Source organism: Notechis scutatus, chromosome 8, assembly GCF_049901735.1.
Source record: "Notechis scutatus isolate UNSWTSFEM ecotype Mainland chromosome 8, rNotScu1.2, whole genome shotgun sequence".
NCBI lineage: Eukaryota > Metazoa > Chordata > Lepidosauria > Squamata > Elapidae > Notechis > Notechis scutatus.
The window spans coordinates 10,361,347-10,385,472 of NC_142016.1; the positions used below are offsets into that span (position 1 = coordinate 10,361,347).

A 24,126-nucleotide genomic window follows, 5' to 3' on the forward strand; every position below is an offset into this window, starting at 1 on the left:
TGGCCCGTAGGGCTGCCCTGGAAACAGTGAAGGACCGGCCTGCGGTGCCTCTGCAAGCGAAAATGGAGCACGGGAGGGCTGGCTGTGGCCCTCCCAAGCTCCATTTTCACTGACAGAGAGTTGCAGGAGGCCATCACAGCTGAAAACAGAGCGTGGGAGCCCCTTTTCGCTGGCAGAGCAGTGGAATCACCACAGGCACTCCCAACATGAGTGACGTCAAGCTGGCCATGTCCCCCCGAGGTCAAACACAGGCCTGTTGCAGCCCTCAATGAAATAGAGTTTAACACCCCTGTTCTAGAACCTGATTCACACCCTTAATATAATTAAAGGCTTCAGTCATGCTTCCCTTTCCCTTCTGTTCTCTTAGGGTGTACATACTCAGTTCCTCCAATCTGTCCTCATACGTTTGTTCCTCAGACCTTGTGCCATTTTTGTTACCTGTTTCTGGACTCACTCAATCTTATCAATACCTTTGATTAAGTGAGGTCTCCAGAACTAAACACAGTATTCCACGTGGAGCCTGATTAAAGCAGTAGCAGTAGCACTTAGACTTATATACAGCTTCACAGTGCTTTACAGCCATCTCTGGGCTGTTTACAGAGTCAGCATCTTGCCCCCAGCAATCTGGGTCCTCATTTTACCAGCCTCAGAAGGATGGAAGGCTGAGTCAACCTTAAACCGGTGAGGATCGAACGCCTGGCAGTGAGCGGAATTAGCCTGCAATACTGCATTCTAACCACTACGCCACCACAGCTCCTTGCCCTGTTTAACAGGGTTTGGACCTCTTTTTCGTGACAATGCATCCCAGAACTTCCCCTCATTTAGGATGTGAAGAAACCCCAGTATTTGGAAGGATTAACTTCGAGTGTTGTACATCACCCAGAGTCACTTTCATATAAGATGGGCAGCTACATAAGTATAACAACAAGATCTGTGTTCAATCAATCAATCAATCAATCAATCCCTCCCCAGTTACCACTAGGAGGGTTCAGCCTGTAAATCTAAACACATAGAAGTGATTTATGACTGGTTGGTTTCTCTCCCTCCCCCCTCCTCCCCCTTCTCACACACACACACACACACACACACACAGAGAAAACACATGCACGGCTATATTCCACACTTCAATTCTAAGTTGAGGTATTAATAGAGGTGAGAAGAGAAAGAAAAAAAGTGATATTCAAAAAGAACCCAACAACTCCATATTTATTTCCCAAAATGACCTGTACTTGGCCAGATAGAGGTCTAGAAGTTATTTGCAGAATATTTCAGGTTTTATCTCATTTCATAGGCAAAATAGACTCTTTTTAAGCCTGGCGGACTTCAACTCCCAGAGTTCCCCAGCCAGCTGGCTAGGGAATTCTGGGAGTTTAAGTCTGCCAGGCTTAAAGTTGCCAAGGTTAGAGACCCCTGCTGTAGGCCAAATGGAAGGGATTGGGAAGAATCTTTGAATGAGAAATTATCCAGTAGTTCAATATGCCTCTTGTTGTGGTTCGCTGGCAGCAGGTGCGGATGGCTGAGGTCTCGGAGAGTGAGGACTCAGATGAGGGGGCCTGTGTGTGATGCAGGGATGGGGCCAGGACAATCAGGGAGTGGAATGCTGCCTTCGGAGATTGTGGAGGCTGGCAGCAGTGATGAAGAGGACCCCGAGGAGCCTGTGCCCAGTGTGCGCAGGGCTGCTCGAAGGAAAGAGCAGCTGCAGCAGCACGGGCAACTCGGGAGTAAGGCTGCAAGGTAATGGCCCCTCCCTTAAGGGATAAAAGCCAGCTGAGAAACCGGAGTTCTTTGCAGGAAGCAAAGAAGTTTTTGTACTCAAGCCTGGTGGACGTTCGGAATATCTTGGTTGGTGTTTGGAGACTCTTTGTGTTTGAAATATTTCTTAGTAACTTTATCTAGAGTTCTTGTCAGCCTTGCACAACCTTGGCAAGGCTCATTCTTATCGGAGACAATTAATTTGAAACAGCCTTTTAACCGTGAAGGAACGGAATTCATAAAGAATCATTAGAAGGTTTTTCTGTTACCTCTGTTTCATGTTTGTTTCCTTGGAACAAGGTTTGGATCAGAACACCTCTTTCCATTTTGGGGGGAATCTCTCAGTTACGTTGAACTAAGAGTTAGTGACTAGAACAAAGTTGTTTCCCTCAAATTTGCAACAGTCCTATTTTAACTACTGCACCATGCTGACTTACGTTTAAAGGAGGGGTGGATTTCCCCCCCCCCCCCAAAAAATGAACCACTTTCTGTAGGCAAAGCAATTCTCTATAAACTCTACTCTTTCTCTTCAAAGAAAGGAAGACAAGCCTTCTAAATAATTGTGTGAATTCACCCGAAGTTTTCTGCAGCTGCCGCTTGACTCTCTGCAGCCACAAGACTGCCAGCATCACTATTAAATTAAGTCTTAACTGGTGTGGGACCGACGGAGCTGTAGAAGGAGGAAGGAGGCTCCTGGTTTAACGTATCTCCTTCGCTGGTTTCAGATCTGCAAAAGGAGCTGCCTATTAGTGCCCCATTATAATTGCTGTTGTATCTGTTTTTTTCCCCCCCACCCCCCTCCTCTCCCTTCAGGCTCAAGCCGTCACACTTACGGTTGCTCAGGCTTTCAAGGTAGCATTTGAATTTTGGCAGGCATCCAAGGAAGGTGAGTGCGAAATCCAGCTACTCCTGATGGTCTCAATAAGAGGATTGAGAGCAGCCGTGGTTTTGCTTTTTCATGGTTGTTCTTAATGTTTGAGTTTCTTGTGGATCATTATTATTATTATTATTTTTTGTCAGTGTGTTTAGGATACTGCAAGGGGAATGTGTTGCATCAAATTGGGATAGTTCTGTTCCTCTTTTAAGTGCAGTAGCTGTCATGCCCCTGGTGGAGACTGACTCTGAGGGAGAGGAGGAACAGCCAACAGGGAGTGGAGGTGTGGCTCCGGAGGTTGTGGAGGAGGCTGCGGAAGGGCAGAGGCCGGCTGGGCAGTCAGAGGAGGATCCAGGCCCATCCCCTCTTCATCCTAGAGCACGCAGGGAGGAGAGGATAAGGGAGAGGCATGGTCTCCTCAGGAGGAGAGGGCCTTGATCCTCTTCATGGGCTGCAGCTGTGACAACTGGATAAGAGGACAGACATGCGTACGGGCGAATGCTGGAAACAAAGCATGGAAATATCTCTAGTTTATTGTTCCTGTTTGACGTCCTTCCCAGTGTGTGTTCTGATATCTGTGGACGTCTTCAATCCCTTATCTTGCTTGGTTTGTGTTGTTTTTTACTCTTTATAATTTAAACAGCATTTCCTCCTTCTCGTAACTGCTCATGTGGGAGTTTTTTGTCTCCAGTCAAGGATATTTGGAGCTTGGAGTAAAGTGAAGGAACAAAAGGGGCTTCACTTTTTGTGTGACTGTGTTTATTTTGTATCCCACCCTGGGATCATCACAGTAGTCCTCGACTTACCTCGAATTGAGCCCAAAATTTCCATTGTTAAACAAGGCAGTTAAGTGACTTTTGCCCCATTTTATGAGCTTCTTATTTGTTAAGCGAATCACTGCAGTTGCTAAATGACTTGTGCAGTCATTAAGTGAATCTGGCTTCCCACGTTTGACTTTGCTTCTCAGAAGCCAGGCGGGAAAGTTGCAAATGGTGATGAATGACCCCAAGACAATGAGGCTCTCATAAATACATACCAGTTGCCACATGCCCCAACTTTTGATGACATGTTTTATGGGGATGCTGCAATGATCCACAAGTGTGAACACCATCATAAATCACTTTTGTCCAGTGCTGTTGAAACTTCGGTCACTAAACAAATGGTTGTAAGTCAAAGACTAGCTGTATGATCTTATTTCTCAGGATTCTGGTGGAAGATTGGTGAGCGAGTTGCTGCCGTGCCTCCCACCCCTCCACCAATCCCTGCAACGTGGAAATTTATCCCATTCCGCCTTTCAATTGGTTGCTAGTATTTAATGCTTAGGATTGCTTTTCATTGTTGCTATCGTTGTTGTCACCTTGGATGATGCAGGTGGCTGAGCATTGGTCAGCCCTCGCATTTGGTCTAGAACAGGGGTGTCAAATAGAGGGCCGCATCAGGATTGTGTTTGACCTGGGGGAGCCCTGGGGGCATGGCCAAGATGGGTGTGGCCGCCATGACATCACTCGTGTCGGGGTGCCTGTGGCGGCCCAAGCGCTCTGCCAGCGAAAATGGCCTCCTGGGCCCCTGTTTTCGGCGACTAGGGCCTCCTGTTGCCCTTGGCCAGCAAAAAACAGAGCTCGGAGGAGGGACCGCGTGCCTCCCCCGAGCCTCGTTTTCATAGACTGAGGGCTGCAGGAGGCCCCTAGGGGCCAAAAACAGAGCCCGGGACAGCTGCCTGTGGCCCTCCCAAGCTCCGTTTTTGCTGGCAGAGGCACCACGGATTGGTCCTTCCCACATTTACTATAGATGCTCCTCAACTTCCAATGACAATTGAGTCCAAAATTTCCATCGTTAAGCAAGACAGTTGTAAATTTTGCCCCATTTTATGACCTACCTTGCCACAGTTGTTAAGTGAATCACTGTAATTGTTAATACCACATTTATTCAGTGAATCTGGATTCAACATTGCTTCACCACGTAAGAGCCGTGGGGGCAAAAGGTGTTCGAACAAAGTATTGCAGGTGAATTCTGCCGACTGCCAGCAGTTCAATCCTGAACCAGCTCAAGGTTGACTCAGCCTTCTGTTCTTCCGAGGTGGGTAAAATGAGGACCCAGATTGTTGGGGGCAAGAGGCTGACTCTGCAGACTGCTTAGAGAGGGCTGCAAAAGCACTGTGAAGCGGTATATAAGTTTAAGTGCTATTACTTGCGAAGGAAGGAAGGAAGGAAGGAAGGAAGGAAGGAAGGAAGGAAGGAAGGAAGGAAGGAAGGAAAGGAAGGAAAGGAAGGAAGGAAGGAAGGAAGGAAGGAAGGAAGGAAGGAAGGAAGGAAGGAAGGAAGGAAGGAAGGAATCCATAGTGGCACAGTTGTTAGAATGCAGCATTGCAAAGGTAACTCTGCCCACAGCCAGGAAGTTCAATTTTGACCTGCTCAAAGTTGACTCAGCCTTCCATCCTTCCAAGGTTGGTAAAATGAGGACCCAGATTGTTGGGGGCAAGAGGCTGACTCTGCAAACTGCTTAGAGAGGAGTGTAAAAGCACTGTGAAGCCGTATATAAGTCTAAGTGCTATTGCTCATAAAAGGTAATCACATAACCCCAGCACACTGCAACAGTCATAAATACACGCCAGTTGCCAAGCATCCTAATTTTGACCAGAGGGATGCTGCAGAAGTTGTCAAAGCGTAAAAAACAGTGGTGTCATGTGTTTTTTTCCCAGTGCCGTTGTAATTTCAGACGGTCACTAAATGAATGGTTGCAGGTTGAGGACTGCCTACATCCCTCATCGCTGCACACACATTAAGAGGCTCCCTTCTAGCTGTTGAGGAAATGCATCCAGCCAGGGCTTCTGGCTGCGGCTGACCGCCTGGTATTAATGGAGAATACGCAGACAGTGAACCATCTGTCTCTTTGTCAGCGGCGGATTGGTTGGAGCAGCTGCAGGCACGTCGGCCCCCTTCCAGATTGAATGGAGCTGTAATTAAATGGCTTCCCCAGGCTTGGCATCCTGCTGGTAGGAGGAGCCCTCCCAGTTGGCTGCTGCTGTTCAACAATCACAGAGGCTAAAAGGTTGGCGTGTCTAAGAGAGAGATCGGCTTCCTGTGTCTCTGCCATTGAGTCGCCCCAAAGGGACACTCACTCTGCATATGGAGAGGCTCCAGGCTTCCCAAAAACATTTTCCACTGGGAATCCTCTCTTGCTGGAAACCCACAAGACCACTTCCTTTCTTAGTTGATGTTAGACCATCTTTCTCTTCCCTCCTTCCTTCTCCCTCTTCTTCCTTTCTTTCCTCCTTCCTTCCTTCTCCCTCTCCTTTCTTCCTTCCTTCTCCCTCTCCTTCCTTCCCTCTTTCCTTCCTTCTCCCTCTCCTTCCTTCCTTCCCTCCTTTCTTCCTTCTCCCTCTCCTTCCTTCCTTCCTTCTCCCTCTCCTTCCTTCCTTCCTTCTCCCTCTCCTTCCTTCTCTCTCTCCTTCCTTCTCCCTCTCCTTCCTTCCTTCCCTCCTTTCTTCCTTCTCCTCTCCTTCCTTCCTTCTCCCTCTCCTTCCTTCCTTCCTTCCTTCTCCCTCTCCTTCCTTCTTCCTCTGCTTTCTTCCTTCCTCTCCTTCCTTCCCTCCTTCCTTCCTTCTCTGTCTCCTTTCTTCCTCCCCTCCCTCCTCCTTCCTTCCTTCCTTCCTTCCTTCCTTCCTTCCTTCCTTCCTTCCTTCCTTCCTTCCTTCCTTCCTTCCTTCCTTTCTTCCTTCCTCTCCTTCCTTCCCTCCTTCCTTCCTTCTCTGTCTCCTTTCTTCCTTCCCTCCCTCCTTCCTTCCTTCTTCCTCTCCTTCCTTCCTTCCTTCCTTCCTTCCTTCCTTCCTTCCTTCCTTCCTTCCTTCCTTCCTTCCTTCCTTCCTTCCTTCCTTCCTTCCTTCTTTTCTCTTTCCATTACCCTCCCTTTCTAAAATAGAGATCTTTTCTTTCTTTCTTTCGCCTGGTTTACCCTCTTGTAGGTTATAATGCAGTTCTGTGGATTGTGGTTCTTAAAACCGACTGAGAAACTGATGAGATTTTGTGTCCTTTCCTCTCCCCTCCCCTGTTCCCACGACAGAGAAGGAGAAGAGGGACAAGGCCATCTTGGAAGGAGAAATTGCCAGCAGCCTGAATTCAGATACTTCTTCCCCCAAAGCACGTAAGTAACCAAGGATTCCATAAAAAGGAAAACCTTTTGTATTTACCGAGTTTAATTCTTTCCAAGACTTGGACAGGAAGTACGGTCTGAAAGTAGAATCTAGGAACTACTTTGCTTGGCCAACACACTACATGGATATGTGCTTCATGGGGTATAACTCCCTTTTGAAATCAACATCGATTCTGAAGTAGATGAGTGTCTCATCTGTAATTATGACATAGGGGAGGTTATTCCTCGACTTACGACTGCAACTGAGCCCGGAATTTCCGTTGCTAAGCAAGACAGCTGTTCAATGTGTTGCTCCCCATTTTACAACTTTTCTTTTTGCTAAATCACTATAGTCATTAAGTGGATCGTGTGGTTGTTAAGTAAATATGGCTTCCTCCATTGACTTGAAGGTTACAAAGGGTGACCGCATGACCGCAGGACAGTGCAGCCCTCATAAATGCATGCCGGGGGTCGAGCACCTGAATTTATGATCACCTGACCATGGGGATGCTGCCATGTTGTAAGTGTGAAAACCAGCCATAAGTTAGTTTTTTCGGCATCGTTGTAACTTTGAACAGGGACTAAAACGAATGGTTGTAAATCCAGGACTATCTGTACAGATACATTGGATCAGGAACGGTAACCTGGTGCTTCCAATATTCTAGGCCCACGATGGCGAACCTATGGCATGTGTTCCACAGGTGGCACACAGAGCCATTTGTGTGGGGACGCAAGCCCCAGTCAAACTTACCTGCACTGCGCATGCGTGCACCTCCCAGCTGATTTTCGGCCCGTTTGAGGCCATTTTCACCCTCCCAGAGGCTCGAGGGAAGCCTCTGCAGCCTTGGGAGGCCGAAAAACAGGCCTACCGGAAGTGCCGAAACGGGCCCGTTTTCAGCCTCCCGAGGCTCCAGAAGCTTCTCTCGAGCCTCTGGGAGAGCGAAAACGGCCTCCCACTGGCTCCAGAGGCCCTGCAGAGGCTAAAAATGGGCAGTTCTGGTATTTCCGGAAGGCCCATTTTTCGGCCTCCCAAGGCTGCAGAGGCTTCCCTCAAGTCTCCAGGAGGGCGAAAACAGCCCCAAACGGGCCGAAAATCAGCTGGGAGGCGTGTGCATGCGCAGTGCAGGTAAAGGGGCGGGGTGGGGGTGTTGCGCACGCATGCGCAGGCGGGCGTGGCACATTGCATTGGTGCTAGCATGTGCGCGCGCTTTCAGCACACCACAACCAAGAGGATCGCCATCCCTGTTCTAGGCTTTAGTGATGGTTGACCCCAGCCCATGTGACATATTGCAAGAGAGTTTGAGAATGAAAGGTAGCCCTTGATGTACGACCACAATGGAGCCCAACATTTGTGTTGCTAAGCGAGAAATTTGTTAAGTGGGTTTTGCTGCATTTTATGGCTTTTCTTGCCCCATTTGTTAAGTGAATCACTGCAGTTGTTAAGTGAGTCACACAGTTGTTAAGTGAACCTGGCTTCCCCGTTGACTTTGCTTGCCAGAAGGGGATCACGTTTGACCCCCGGACACTGCAACCGTCATAAATGTGAGTCAAGTTATCAGGCTTCTGAATGGAAATCACGTGACCACGAGGGATGCTGCAACGGTCATAAAATGTGAAAAAAATGTTCATAAGTCAGTTTTTTCAGCGCCGTTGTAACTTTGAAGAGTCACTAAGTGAACTGTTGTCAATAGAGGACCACCTGGATTATCCCAGACAAATCCCTGCTCTGCTTTATTTGTAAGCCTGATAACAGGAGCTATTTTACGACACGACTTTGTGATCTCTTTTAGAAGCTGTTTCTTTCTCTTTTTTAATTTTTTTTTTTTTTTATAAATCGTTTTGATTACATTTTTCAAAAATACAAATCTCATTCATGTTTGTGACAGCATTTTGGCATCGACAAAAATATATATCTTACGTAACTTGTTATATACATCATTATTATATACATCTACAAATATCTACGTCTTATATGTCTTATTCTACTGTATATATCACCAAACACATATATCAATATATTACTTACTATAAAGATATCCACATGAACAATCTCTTAAGGTCTCTTACTTTATTTGCAATCAACTATTCCTCCTAATCTTTGTACCTCTTTTTAGCCACTCGTACCATTTATCCCATATTACGTAGTATTCAAAATTCTTTCTTTCTCTTTTTTTAAATTGAAGTCTATTATAATATAAAACACAAATAGAAAGAAAAACAATACAGGAATGAAGGGGAAGGGAAAGGGAAGGGAAGAGGGGGGTGCAAGGTAAGAGAGAAAGGGGTTGGGAAGCAATGACTTCCAACATTTTTTTAAAACCTTTAGAATTTTCAGTCAACATAGTCTTCAAGATTAGGAATTCTGGAAGACGTAACCCCCCCCACACACACACACACAACTTTGAAGAATAATAGGCCGGAGAAGGATAAGAAGCTTGTGATCTAAGACACCTCTGCAGTTTTTAATTTGTGTAGCACCCCAGTTCAAGCATGCATGAAACCAAATTAAATTCTGGTTATAGGGCTAGATGCCTTGAAGGAGGAGGAGCTGAATGTAGCTTTGACCGGCATACAAATCGCTCAAATGAATAAGATATCCATCTTCACAGACTCTTAAGGAGCATATTATTTATTTATGTATGTATTTAAATTTAAATGCTTGCAGGACTGAGCATGCAAGAACTTAGCTTAGACTGCCAGGATGAGATGTGGCATTCCTCATCACTTGTGAAGATGGGCAAATAGTGGCAAAGTCTTGAGCATTTGCAATAACTTTTCTGAATTTAAAAAAAAAATCCAGTTGCTTCTTTTTTAAAAAAAGAAAAAGAAAAAACTGACATGGATAATTTCTGCTATCCTAGGGTTGGGATGATGTGTTTGGAAAAGTCAGAAGCTGCGTAAGCTGAATCGTTACATCATAAATGTTTGGGAAGTTAGGATATCACGTTTTCTTTCCCTGATGTTGGTTGCTGAGCAAAAGAAGGAGTTGAACTGTTTCTTTGTCGCTGCTGTTTTGTTTCAACCGTGAAGTTTAGTTTAAATTCAGATTACAGTTCTTATATCAGAGGTCTCCAAACTTGGCAACTTTTAAGACTTGGAGAATTTAAGGCTGGAGAATTCTGGGAGTTGAAGCCCACAAGTCTTAAAGTTGCCAAGTTTGGGGACGCCTGTCTTATATGGTTCTTGCCTTCAATGGAAAATTCAGTGGTGCTGAATCAGACGGTCTGGGAGTCAGGGTTACCAAAATTGGAGATAACAAGGCCACATGAAGCCCGGGCCCTTCCTCTTCCCCTCTAAACAGATATAATTGCATAATTACTGTTTTTTCCAAAGCTTGCATCTAGAGAAACAAAAGATAACTGTGCACTGTTTTTTAAAGAAATTATGCAAACAGACCTTGTAGGGTTGAGTTTGCCATTCTGTTCTATTCTTCCTTCACTCTCTTTTAAACATTCTCCTTTCTTTCTATCTAGCCAGCATTCATCAACCCCTAAATATCCTGTGATAAATTATAGTCTGGATTCCCAGGAGTGAATTCCAGAAGAGAGACAACTTCAGATCAGATACAGCCGTGGTGGCGCAATAGTTAGAGTGCAGTACTGAGGATTAATTCTGCCAATTGCCTGCAGTTCAACAGTTTAGTTCTCAAGGTTGACTCAGCCTTCCATCCTTCCGAGGTTGGTAAAATGAGGACCCAGATTGTTGGGAGCAAAATGCTGACTCTGTAAACCGCTTAGAGAGGGCTGTGTAAAGCACTATGAAGCGGTATATAAATCTTAAGTGCTATTGTGTAAGAGAAAGAGGGTGAAGACCATGCCTCCTTAACAGTTCTCAGAGTATATGCTTTTTGCTGATGGAGTCTGTTTTACTTTGGCAAGATTCTGTCTATAGGCAAATAAAGAAATTTGCTTGGAAGAATCCTGGCGTGTCTTACTTGGCATTTGGAGCCTGGCAAATCCTCTCTGAAGTGGTTTTCTTCTTTCCCCTTCATGTTTATTTAGCGGTGTGTTGATACATTTACCAACCTTGACATTTCTTAAGCTGACAGGGCTTCTCTCCCCTCCCACTCCACGCCCTGCATGTAGTTGGTGCTCTTGTGGCAACATAAGCAATGGCGCCCAACTTCCCAACACTGGAAACAATATGTGCCTCTTCTTACTCTGCTTCAGTACAGGTCACCCTTAGGAACTTCTGTCACACTTCCTGATAAAATTCATGACATGAGACCCGCATCTCATACAGTATATCACAGTATACCCCCTCACATTTTGTAAATATTTAAGTAGATCTTTTCATGGGACAACACTGAAGAAATGACACTTGGCTACAGTGTAAATGTGCTGCCCCCTCAAAATAACGCAACACACAGCCATGAATGTCTAAACTGCTGGCAACAAAAGTGAGTACACCCCTAAGTGATAATGTCCAAATGGGGCCCGAAGTGTCAATATTTTGTGTGGCCACCATTATTTTCCAGCACTGCCTTAACCCTCTTAGGCATAGGGCTCACCAGAGTTTCACAGGTTGCCACTGGAGTCCTCTTCCACTGTTATCCAAGCTGTATACTCACTATTTTACATTGTGGCCAAGTGTCATTTCTCCAGTGTTTTCACATGAAAAGATATACCTAAATATTTACAAAATGTGAGGCGGTATACTCACTTCTGTGATATACTGTAGATATAAAACGAGGAGGAAACTGCATTTGTATTTTTCAGCTGGATTCCTCCCCACATTGACTTCCTGGAAAACGCTACAGATGCACACCGTGTGTACCAAAGGTGTGTGCCAATGCCATTGACACCTGATTGGAATCCATCAAGGCCTTGTGAGCTCTTCGCCTTTGTCATCACGATTCCTGTAGGAGTGTGATTCTTCAGAGGGAAGAGAGAGAGAGAGAGGATCAGCCCTCCGCTTTCTCTTCAGCAGATTTCTCTGTGCCGTTCCAAGGACCCATTAAAACTTTTCAGCCTGGATTGCACAGCTTGCAAAACGAGGTCATGCCTTCTGAGTATTGTGTTTAAGTGTTACTCTTCTCGCAACTGTCTTGCGGCAAAAATCTATCTCCAGAAGCCGGCATGGTGCAAATTGCCTTAAATTAAATGGCCAGGTGGAGTAGTCTTAGGTAGGGAAAGCTAAAGTGACCTCCCATCTTCTACGGCAGGGATCCAAAGCCTATTGCAAATTGATCCCAAGCAATTTGTGCGCTGCCTCCTTCTCATCAGCGCTGCTGAGTGCAGCTAGTCCTCAACTTACGACAATTGGGACCAGAATATCTGTTGCTAAGGAAAGGGGTTGGTTAAACGAGTCATGCCTGGTTTTGTGATCTTTTTGCCCTGCGGTTGTTAAATGAATCACTGCGGTTGTTAAGTGGATCATGCAGCTATTAAGCAACTCCATCTTCCTCCATGGTCTTTGCTTATCAGAAGCTGGCAGAAGGTCTCAGATGGAGATCACATGAAATCAGGGCTCTGCAACTGTCACAAATACAGGCCGGTTGCCAAGGGCCCAAAGTTTGGTCATGTGACCGTTGGGATGCTGCGACGTTTGCAAGCGTGAGGACTGGTTGCAAGTCACTTGTTTCAGTGTTGTTGTAAGTTCAAATGGTCACCAAACTAGTGGCTGTAAGTCAAGGACCACCTGTGTATCATTCACTCTAGTTTAAAATGCTTCTCTGGATAACATAGATATAACGGAAAACAGGGTGACAGAGTTGGCAGGGACCTTGGACCCTCTACTCAAGCAGGAGACCTGCCATTGCAGACAAGTGGCTCTCCTTAAAAGCCTCCAGTGATGAGACACAACTTCTGGAGGCAAAAGCCCTTCCACTGGTTAATTGCTTCACAATTTCTCCTTAGTTCTAGGTTGGTTCTCCCCGTGATTAGTTTCCATACGCTGCTTCTTGTCCTGTCTTTAGAGTTTTGCAGAATAGGTTGACTCCCTCTTCTTTGTGGCAGCCCCTTAGTTACAGTGCTAGAACCCTGCTATCACGACAGCCTAGTTCCGTGTTGGCGAACCTATGCCATGCGTGCCAGAAGTGGCATGCAGAACCATTTACCCCGGCACGTGAGAGGTCACCCGGAAGAGCCCTACTGCGCATGTGCACACTGCTGCCCGACAGCTGATTGTTGGGTATCTGACATGCATGCACAGGAGGTGGAGGGGGTGTTATATGTACAGAATAACCCTTGAGTAACAAGAATATGCACATGGAAACGTTTATGGGAGTAGTTATGAATAATTATTCAGCCACACACAGGTATGCTAAATTGAGTTAAAGTTTACTTTAAGAAATAGCACAGTCCAATAAACAGTCCAGGTCATATACGTTTAACAGTCCAAAGAATATCCAATTACAAAGTCTTCTTACCAGTTCCTTTTGTCATTTACAGTAAACAAAGATATCAAAGTATAAGCACAGCATAAATACAACAGAGAACCTTAGAGAGCAACAGAATGTCAGAGACACACAATGTCACAGAGAGAGCAAGCTATGATCTCCCTAGCTCCCTGTTATGGCAACTTGCAATACAATCAACCAATCGGAATATAGCACAAATCAATACAGTGATCTTGTCTTAAAGCTACAAACATACATTGTTGGTTTATATATTGCCAACCCAACTAATTGGTTTACAGATTCCTCATGGGGGGGTGCATGGGAGATGCATGTGCATGCACAGGGATGCGCTGCGTGCAAGGGGGGGAATCGCACGCACATGCAGACACGCAGTGCAAGGGGGATCATGCGGGTAGGCGCAAAGACGTGCGGCACGAGGGCACGCGCGCATGCGCAGAGGCGTGGCACATGAGGGAAGTTGCACACGCATGCGCAGGGGGCATGGGAGGACCAGCACGCATTGCCTTCTGGGTGCTGGAATGCACGCGCATGCAAGCGAGTGCGTGCGCAATTATCGGCACAGGAGCCTAAAAAGGTTAGCCACCACTGCCCTAGTTCTTCTTTTCATTGAAAGCTCTGCTCCTGGAAGGGCTCTGGGGGCTGTCTCACAGTTGGGATCTTCAGAAACCAACAACCTGAAATTGCATCCACCTTCAACTATGAAAGTTCACAAGATGACTCTGAGCCAGGCATTACCCCATTCACTGCAGAGGCTTCCTCTGAGGATGAAGTTGGAAAAACGAGAGTATCGCATATGCCTCCTAAATCTATAAATAAACAAAGGTGATTTACCTGAGTCATTCACAAGGTGCAAGGTCACTTTTCAGGTTTTTCAGGTTTTCGTATCTGCATCAGTTGGAAATGCATCAGCTAGAACTGGGGACCTTTTGTGTGCAATACAGATGTGCTACAACTGTGCTGTGTGACGAGTTTCGGATGCCATAAACAATGCTAATGCGTAAATGGCAGAGACAAAGGGACAGGCTGGAATTCATGGATATGATTTCTGTTATGATATGTACAGAATAACCCTTGAGTAACAAGGATATGCACATGGAAATGTTTATGAGAGTAGTTATGAATAATTATTCAGTCACACATAGATATACTAAATTGAGTTAAAGTTTACTTTAAGAAATAGCACAGTCCAATAAACAGTCCAGGTCATATACATTTAACAGTCCAAATAATATCCAATTACAAAGTCTTCTTACCAGTTGCCTTTGTCATTTACAGTAAACAAAGATATCAAAGTATAAGCACAGCATAAACACAACACCTTAGATAGCAACAGAATGTCAGAATGTCAAGAGATACAGAATGTCAGAGAGAGCAAGCCATGATCTTGGGTGGAGCTGGCGTCTCAGCGGTACAGCATGCGATCTTGAAGCTCCAAGATCGCCACTGATATCTCCATTGCAGAATGGTCCCACCGGACCTAAACCGTCCCGTAGAGACGGTGATTGAGGAGGGCACATCCTGTCGATCCCAGGGACATCGCAAAGTCCCTGGTTGATCCAGGAAAAGCCCTTTTTGCCAGCGGCAGAGAGGCAGCCTTCCAAGCTGCTGAAGCTGGGACAGCTCCGGAACGGAAGAGATCGGAATGAAAGTGTGTCAGTTTGGAGAGATGAACTTTTACTTATTATTTCTTGGAGAGAACACCCTGAAAAAATTAAAGTGGACTAAAAGTGAAGAGAAAAGAATTTAAGCAAGTGTGATTAATTGTCAAAGTGAACGTTTTTTTTTCTTTTTCCCCTTTTTATTGCAACTTTGGATTTGGCAAAGCTGTTTAACTTTAAGCTGGACTGGTACTTTTTAATCTTCTTATCTTTGTTTGTATTTCTTTCTCCCTTTTTTAACAACCCTTTTGAAAATCCCCTTTTGACTAAGAGTCTTCTGCTTGACTCAAGATTTATTTTTCTCCTTTTTAAAAAAAAAGAGGGGGGGAAAGACTTTACTATTTTTTTTAGTTCCTGGTTGTAGATTGAGGAGGGGGAAGTGAAAGTGAAGGAAAATAAATAGCACTGCCACCCAGAGGCTTGGATACGTTGTTTCTTTTTCCTTTCACTCGTTTGTGTTACGATTAAGGACTCTGAGTTCTGTATTGGAAAAGATACAGATGAGCAAGGCAGTTTGTTTATTCAGATGCTCATTTCCGAATAGATAATTGGAGACTGGAGTTGAAGTTGAAAGAAAGAAGATTGAAGTAACCTTGAAAAATTCTCAGCTGACTTATCAAAGAGCCTTGGATATTTGGCGGCAGAGGCTTGTTTTATATTAGAATGGCTTTTTACCTCTTGCCTCCCTTTCTACCCCCCACTAGTAGGGCTCTTTTTTTCTCTTTAATTGGATTTTAACTTTTTAAACCAGGAACTAGAATGTTTGTTTTGGTTTTCTTTTTGTTTATTAAGAGGATCATATAGAATATTTTTCTTTTTTTCCTTTTTTACTTTTTACATCTACCATTGCAACTAATGGGATTAAGGTATACAAGTGCCTGAAGATTTTTTTTTCCTTTTTTCCTTTGGAGTGGCAATTGCTTGCCTTCGTTGTTTTTTTTTCCCCTCTTTTTTTCCTCTTTTTTCTCTCTCTTTCTTTACAGATAAGCATTACAAGATGAGTAGAAAGACAACATCCCCAGCTTCTTCGATACCAACTCCCTTACCATCTGGAGGACAATGATCTATACAGACAATATTACAACAGGAAAAAGAGAAAGAGAAGGAAGTGACATTATACATGATTATGCAAGGAATTCAAAAAATTGAAAAGACAGATGAAAAAGTGGAAAATGTTCAACAGATGATGATGAAATATGAAGACAGATTCAAAAAAATTGAAGAAGATATACAAAGAGATAAGAAAATTGGAGATATTCATATTCGTTTGAGCGATGTAGAGAAGGGCAGATTTGAACCATTAGGATGGGAAATAGACAAATCAGAATTTTATCTAAGATTTCAAAATATAGAAGAAGGAAAAGGTGAAAATCTTGCTGAAATAATGGCAGAAATATTGGCAGAAGCACTGGAAATAACCAAAGAAAAGATGATGGATGGGATGGACGAAGTGTTTCATGTCTACACAAGATATGCAACGAGGAATAGATTATCAAGAGAAGTTCACATTAGATTTACTAAGAAGATTATTAAGACACAGAAACTCCAGGTGGCAAGAGAGAAAACACTATAAAGATAAAGAAATTGTGGTGCTGAAACAGATACCAAGAAGAGTAAGAGAGATGAGAAGAGAATATTTATTCTCTTCTTGACTAAAGAGTAACTTAAAAGAGGAGTAAACTACAGATGGCTGATGCCAGAAGGCCTCTTGTTCACTTGGCAGGAACAAAGACACAGAATTGACACAGTTGGAAAAGCTGAGCTATTCTACTTAGAATACTTTAGAGAAAAGGAGGAAGAAGAAAGAAAGGAAGAGTCACTAATTGAGTTCCAAGAGGAGTGTATATCAGTAATTGAAAAAGAAAAAGAAGAAGGTGCAGTAGGCGGTGAATCCAGAGGACGAGAATTGAGATCTACTAGAGTAATAAAACCCTCTTATAAAGCTTAACATGGATGAAAGAAAATTGATTACGATTAACATAAATGGACTTAATTTGGCTACTAAAAGAAGGGAAGTATTTCATAAATTAGAAAAATTAAAATTTGATATAATCTGCTTACAAGAGGTAAATATTAAAAAACAACATGGATGTATACTAAAACAAGGAAAACTAGGGAAATTATTTACGTCACTGGCACAATCTAAAAAAAGAGGTGTGGCATTATATATTAAAGAAACAATTTTGGCAAAACTAATTTACACAGATGATGATGGAAGAATTTTGATGGTGGAAATAACGGATAACAGTGCTAAAACACTTTTAATTTCAATTTATGCCCCGAATGATAAACAAGAAGAATTCTCTAGAAAATTACATACAAAAATAATTGAATTGGACTATGTTAATATTCGTATGATGGGAGATTTTAATGGAATAATTAACAACCGGTTGGACTATAAAACACAGAAAACAACAAAGAAAGTTAGAAAGATACTACCAAAATCCTTCCTTCGAATAACAGAAGAATTTAATTTAAAAGATGCATGGAGAGAGAAAAATGAGGAAAATAAGCAATATACTTTTTATTCCAACAGGCACACATCCTGGTCTAGAACAGATATGATATGGATGTCAGCAGAATTATTGACTAATGTACGACAGGTTGAAATAGAAACAAGCACTTGGGCAGATCATAATCCAGTGTCAGTTATTTGGAAAGGACACAAGAGGAGATCTAGATGGACTTTAAATAATATGATACTGAAAGAAAAAGACTTTAAACAGAAAATAGAGAAAGAACTTGTTTTCTTCTTCAAAGAAAATAGAAAAGAGTCGAAACAAGCTTCTGGAACTAGTTTATGGCCCTTGAGATCCTTCAGGGAGGAGAGCCAGGTATAGGGCAAGAGAGAAAGTCTGTTTTATTTCTCCGTCATCCGTAAGAAAGAGCAACTATCAGTGGAGAAGAAGGGGTTCAAAAAGGTTGTCGGTGCACATTCATCAGCTCACAGAAGAGGCTTTTCTGCAGTTCTACAGACTCTTGCAAAAAGTTAGGGGCTAGCTCAGGCTAGGAGATTGACAGGTATTGTTGTGGGCCCATGTTTTTCCCCGCCCTCCTTTCTGGAAAATTCAAGAAAATCCTGCAACTTTTGAGGCAGGTTTGCAGCCCACCCGAGGCTGAAAAGAAAACCTTAACTAATCCTTTTCTCTCCTAAGCTTCATCATTACCAATAGCACTTAGACTTATATACTGCTTCACTTTCCAGCCCTCTCCGAGCAGTTTACAGAGTTAGCCTGTTGCCCCCAACAATCTGGGTCCTCATTTACCCACTTTGGAAGGATGGACATCTGAGTCAACCTTGAGCCTGGTGAGATTCGATCTGCCAAATTGCAGGCAGCCGATAGTCAGCAAAAGTGACCTGCAGTACAGCACTCTAACCACTGCGCCACTGTGGCTCAACACTTTATGTATGCTCTTGCAGGAAAGGTAAAGGTATCCAAATCAAACATATAGCTCAATATTGGATCAGTCAGGATCAAATTCCTGGCACTGGGCAGAGTTAATCTGCAATAGCAACAGCACTTAGACTTATATACCTCTTCACAGTGCTTTACAGACCTCTCTAAGTGATTTACAGAGTCAGCCTATTGCCCACAGCAATCTGGGTCCACATTTTATCCACCTCGGAAGGATGGAAGGCTGAGTCAACTTTGAATCGGTGAGACTCGAACTGCTGGCAGCTGGCAGACAGCAGAATCAGCCTGCAGTACTGCATTCTAAACATTGTGCCACTAGACTACCTCTTAAAGCTAGTCCTTGACTTACAACAGTTCATTTAGTGACTGGCATTGAAAAAAGTGACTTATGGATTTCCGGTTTGCAGTGCTTCGGGGCAGGCAGGATTCCGCAACCGTACGCGGTTTCTGCCTGTGTTCACTGCCCGAGTGCCCCAAGCCATCCGGCTTCGGGGCTAAGCCACCTCTGTAGAAGGTGGCAAAGATAGGGGGGGTCTGGCAGGGTCGAGAGATATTGCACCTCTCTTCCCTAGCTGGCTAAACCCCCTTTTCCGAAGGCAGCTGAGCGGCGGTCAGCAATGGCCGCCACATAGAAGAGCTCAGCCGAAAAAAGAAAGTGCAGGAGGAGCTGTGAAGAAGTGAAAGTGATCTTTGCTGACCAGGACAAAGTAACAGTGAAAGTACCCTGGAATTTAAAACCTACTAAAGATACATCGTTTCCAGAGTGTGTTAAGCGGCAAATGGAAGTTAAGGAAAAGCTTTTTTTCTTTTCACTCTCCTTCCGAACGTGACAGTGATAGAACTCTAAGAGAAATCGGAAAACCCACATTGAAGGTAATTAAATGCTAAAGGGATATGGATTTCTGAACATTTAAAGAAAAATCTTTTTTGCTCTAAGTGGGAAGGGAGAGGAAAAAAAATTGGAGCAGAATTTGAAAATATGGAGGAGATTGCCTAGAATTCTAAAGAGCTATTAAATATTAATAAGATTTCTAAAAGATATATTTTAATTGGAACTTTGTGATTAAACAGCAACCCCAGAAAGAGAAATGGAAGAAAGAAAAAAGTACTAAAAGAAATAGTTTATTTGGATTGTTTGGTGACTTTGGAACTCTTGGGAATTATTTTTGATTAAAAGTACTTGGGTGGTTGTTTTGGAAAAAAAATTTCTCTTTACAATGGCATCGCTTATGGATGAACTAAAAAACTGAATATCAAAAATACAAAAAAGAAGAACAAGAAGGGAAAGATACTTTGGGCACTCTTTTTCAATTTCTAGAAATGGCGGTATGTACCTATGAAAAATTGACTGCGCAGCAGGACGACTGGGATAAAGAAGAAGCCATCTTTGATGAACAAGTGATTCTATTTGGGGAGGAGGAGAAAGAGGAAAAGAAAAGGGGGATTTTAAGATTTGAAAAAACAACCAAAAAAGAGAAAAATGAGCTGAAAGTTGGATACAAGGTTAGAAAACAACAGAAAGGGGGAAAGCAGAAGAAGAAAAAGGAGGTGGAGAGACAAAGGGGTAAAAAGGGCAAGGAGAAGAATAAGCAAGGGAGAAAGGAAGGGATGAGAAGCCTCAATGGTGGGAAGCAAGATGTAAAGAAACAAAATTCATTCAGAGACAATGGGTAAATTTAATTGAAAAAGGGATTCTGTAAAGGTACATAAGATTGTGTTTCTATATGTGTATTTAGAATAAAATGCTTAAGATATAAATGAGTATTAATATGTATGATTAGTTTTTTAATGGCATTGATAGTGGTCTTAACTACATTATATACTTATAAATTTGTTCCTTTGTTGTTATTCGTTTTTTCTCTCTTATAAAATACATTGTGTAACTTTAGAATGTACTAAACAGAATCCCAATACAAGTTATGTGTTATATTAAGTATTATTAAGTTAGGGGAAAGAGTTAAAGGCGTCATACTCCAATCAGTGTACAGGAGAAGTTTTGTTTAAAGAGAAAAGATGAATGGATAGCTGGAAATAGAACAGACAAAGAATGATAAGTATTATGATTTGAATTGAGATGAGATAAATAAAATAAAACTAAGAAAGTTAAAAGAGGGGAGAAGCTATATAGAAAATTGAAAATGGTAATAAGATATGGAATGGTATATAAAATGAATATGATTTTTGAATTTGTGTCTGTACGAAGAGTTTTAACCCGGGATCAATCAACTTTCAGAAAAGATATTTTATGTTTTTATGTTTTATGTTTTGTTTGTTTGTGTATTGTCCTTGAAAAGCAATAAAATTTCTATTAACAAGAAATATAATTTGAATAATAGAATGAAAGGGAGAAATAAAGAGAAGTTGGGATAAGATATGAAGTTGAACAGATAACGTAAATATATATATTAAATTGTGCTTGTATGGAAATGTGATAATTTGGAATTATTCTGTCTCTAAATAAGATGTTCTATTGGTTTTTTCAGAAAAGATCTTTCATGTTATTATATTTTATGCTTTGTTTGTGTATTGTTTTGTAAAAACTAATAAAATTTGTTATAATAAAAAAAAGAAAAAAGTGACTTATGACCATTTTTCACTCTTATGACCATTGTAGCATCCCCCTAGTCATTCGCATGCTTGAAAACTGACTCACATTTATGATGGTTGTAGTGTCTCAGAGTCATGTGGCAAGAAAGGTCATAAAATGAGGCAAAACTCAAGTGAGTTTTTAAGTTTCTCACTTAAAAATATAAATGTTGGGCTCAATTGTGGTCATAAGTTGAGGATTGCCCGTATTCTTATTTTTCATTCTTATTCTTCTATCTCATCCTTATTTATTTATTTTCCTTTCCACACAAAGCAGCCACTGTAGAAAACCTGCTAGACTTAGAAAATGTAACCAGAACTCCTTTGAACACAAATTCGGTGCATGTGGATGGCCGAATCTTTGGGTCCCCTTCATCAGAAAACAACAACGTGTGGGTAAGTGCGCGAAGGCCTCGGTGGTCGCGGCAAAGATCTCGTTTAATAAGTGATGTGCTTCACATCCCGCTCCAGTGTGGCTTGTGTGATTCTTGGCTCGGTGTGTTGTTTGTTGATCCCTGTTCAGTGCGGTTTGCCTGGGAGGGATTATGACGTAGTGCATTGTGCGGTCTTAAATCAGCTGTGCTGTGTTCAATAAACTCTAATTAAAATAAGCCACAGTTTTGCACAAGAGCTAAATGGGAACAGTACGATAACTTGCTATTGAGTTACAGGGCATCTTCCTTTCCATTTTGCTGCTGATGGAACGGGAGCCAAATTGCCGTGTGTGTGTGTGTGTGTGTGTGTGTGTGTGTGTGTGTGTGTGTGTGTGTGTAGATCTGCAGTATGCTTTATTGTTCCCCCAGGCTGCTCCATCAAGTTGAGGCACGTTTCCTGCCTCTTCTAAACCAACCTTTTCTGATCAAAGAAAAGAAAGTGGCTTCCTTTTTCAGGGTTATTTTTTTCCTCCCAGTCATAGAGCAAGTCAGGTGTAGGGGGAGAGATCAGGCTATGGCATCACACTGTGGCAGAGTTGTGAAACCACCAATCCTTTCCCATACCCACAGTGGCCTAGGCTAGCATTCTGATGGTCCTTGACTTACGAGCATCACTGGGAACAGAATTTCTGTCGCAAAGCAAGGCAATGAATGAGTCTTGCCTGATTTTACAACCTTTTTTGCCTATAAAGTAAGTCACTGCAGTTATGTGAATCATCGAGTCATTAAAACAAACCTGGCTTCCCCCATCGACTTCGCTTGTTGGAAGCTGGCTGGGGAGATCAGAAATGGTGATCACGTGACCCCAGGATGCTGCAACTGTCGTAAATACAGACCAATTGCCAAACGCCTGGATTTTGATCACGCGATTGTGGGGATGCTGCGACAGTCGTAAATGCCAGCACCTCTTAAAAGCCACTTTTTGAAGTGTCATCGTGACTTGGAACCTGCTAGACAGTCACTCACTGAATGGTTGTAAGTCAAGGATTGTAAGTCAGAGTTTGGCAGGCTGCCTAACAGAGTGTCTCTTCTCTTTTTTTTCCCCATCTGATTCTTCAGTATTGCCTTATTTCTCCATTAATGGTCAAGTCCAAGTGGTTTCCTTGTGTAACTTGCATCATTTCTTTTCCTTGCTTGTTTGCATATCTACGCTGTTTCATGCCCGGAAAAGGCAGGATCAAACACCGAATACATTCAGAAGTACAGTATGCTTGTCATGATGTGTCATATCCTCTCTCTAGGGGACTTAAGCGCAGGGGAGTGGAACCGGTGGCTTTTTAAAAAAAATGTTTTGCTTCTCACCCAAGAAGCTTCTTCAGTTCTTCAGCCAGAACTGAAAAAGCTTCTTGGATGAGAAGCAAAACATTTTCAAGTAAAAAACAAAAACAAAACCTGGGAAAGTCCAGTTGTGTTTTGAAAAGCACCTTTGGGACAACCATGACCTGGATGATTGAGAATCTCCACAGACAGTGGCTTTCTCCTTGTGGCAAACAGACAACGACTGCATGAGCACCAATCACCACGACTAAGGAGAGGGGAAGCTCGTAACTGTGATTTGGGGATTCTTGGAGCAATCGAGGTTCTTCCATCTCTCCTATAGTCTCTGCATGGTTTCTGCTTTCAATTTCTCTACATTTGTTAATGAGTGGACTCCAGGGATCAAAAGCCCACAGGAGAGGGAATTTATTTTGTAGGCAATCTAATCTATGATCTATGATCCAGGGCTAAGAGCATCTCCTACAAGAAATTTGAAGTTCCTCGATGAAGAATAGCATGCCACTTTTCTTTTGTATTGTTAGAATCAGTCAAGTTAGAATTCACCCATCCCCTCCTACTTGTGACTGTATGACTGTAACTTTGTCGCTTGTATCCTTATGATCTATATTGACTGTTTCCTAGTATGATTTGATTGGTTATTGTACCCTATGACTATCATTAAGTGTTGCACCTTATGATTCTTGACTCTTGACGAATGTATCTTTTCTTTTATGTGCTCTGAGAGCATTTGCACCAAGACAAATTCCTTGTGTGTCCAATCACACTTGGCCAATAAAGAATTCTATTCTATTCTTCAAGTCATCAAGACCAACCCCTGGTCAATGAAAGTATAACAAGGATGGATCCAAAACAAATGGCTACCCTGATTCCATTTGAACCTATCAATCAAAGGGCAGCCAAACACTTCTCTGGGCAATTGGTTTCACTGTCCAACTGCTTATATCAGTATTTTTTCAACATTGGCCATTTTAAGGAGTGCGGACTTCAACTTCAATTCTGGAAGTTGAAGTCCACACATCTTAAAGTTGCAAATTTGAGAACCACTGGCTTATATTAATAGACAGTTTTATCTCACACTGAATTGCAATTTACCTGGATTGGTCCAGTGCAGAAGAGAGGTCATCAGTTTCCTGAAGACCTTTGGCAAGTTTCCCTAAAGTTGCTTTGTAGGTTTTGGACCCAAAAGTGCTACCATGCATAGGAGAGCTGGAACTAACCGGACGGCTTCTCTACCCCTTCAATTTCTATGGAAAAGAAGCAAGTGGACAGAAGGCGATTGGAGAGGTTCAGATTTACCTTGTCAAATGCCTTCTCCATGAGCACTTAGATGTTGTGTTGTCCTCTTGTCATCTAACAAAGAAGGATGGGTTACTGACCTTAGAACCAGCTAGTAAAAATCTACTAATTTTTTAAGCCTATGGCTAAAAGAAGGAATTGCAAATACAACAGAAAAAGCACTTGGTTAAACCGATGTGATATTTGAATAATTGTTTCATTTCCGTTGGATTTATAGTTTTATTTCTCCCCTCCCCTTTCTTTTTATAACAAAGGCAATGAATGATGAACTGGATGAAGCGTTTTCAAGGTAATTATGATCAAGTCTTCCAGGAGCATCTTTCTGCTAGGGGCTTGGCCAAGA

At 42.7% G+C, this 24,126-nt stretch overlaps 1 protein-coding gene across 6 annotated transcripts in view; it reads left to right on the plus strand.

Annotated features, from left to right (window-relative positions):
- Positions 1–24,126, plus strand: part of LDLRAP1 (low density lipoprotein receptor adaptor protein 1) — a 79,748-nt gene that overhangs the window by 44,964 nt on the left and 10,658 nt on the right. For 5 of the 6 annotated variants that reach the window (XR_015750440.1, XM_087970616.1, XM_087970620.1 and 2 more), the window contains exons 5-8: positions 2,566–2,638; positions 6,686–6,766; positions 21,050–21,171; positions 24,038–24,072. Coding sequence is in view for 5 of the 6 variants with exons in the window: in XM_087970616.1 (XP_087826742.1) it covers positions 2,566–2,638; positions 6,686–6,766; positions 21,050–21,171; positions 24,038–24,072 (311 nt within the window). In the remaining variant the exon portion in view is untranslated. The remainder of the gene's footprint in view (positions 1–2,565; positions 2,639–6,685; positions 6,767–21,049; positions 21,172–24,037; positions 24,073–24,126) is intronic. The other variant, XM_087970617.1, reaches the window with a different exon arrangement.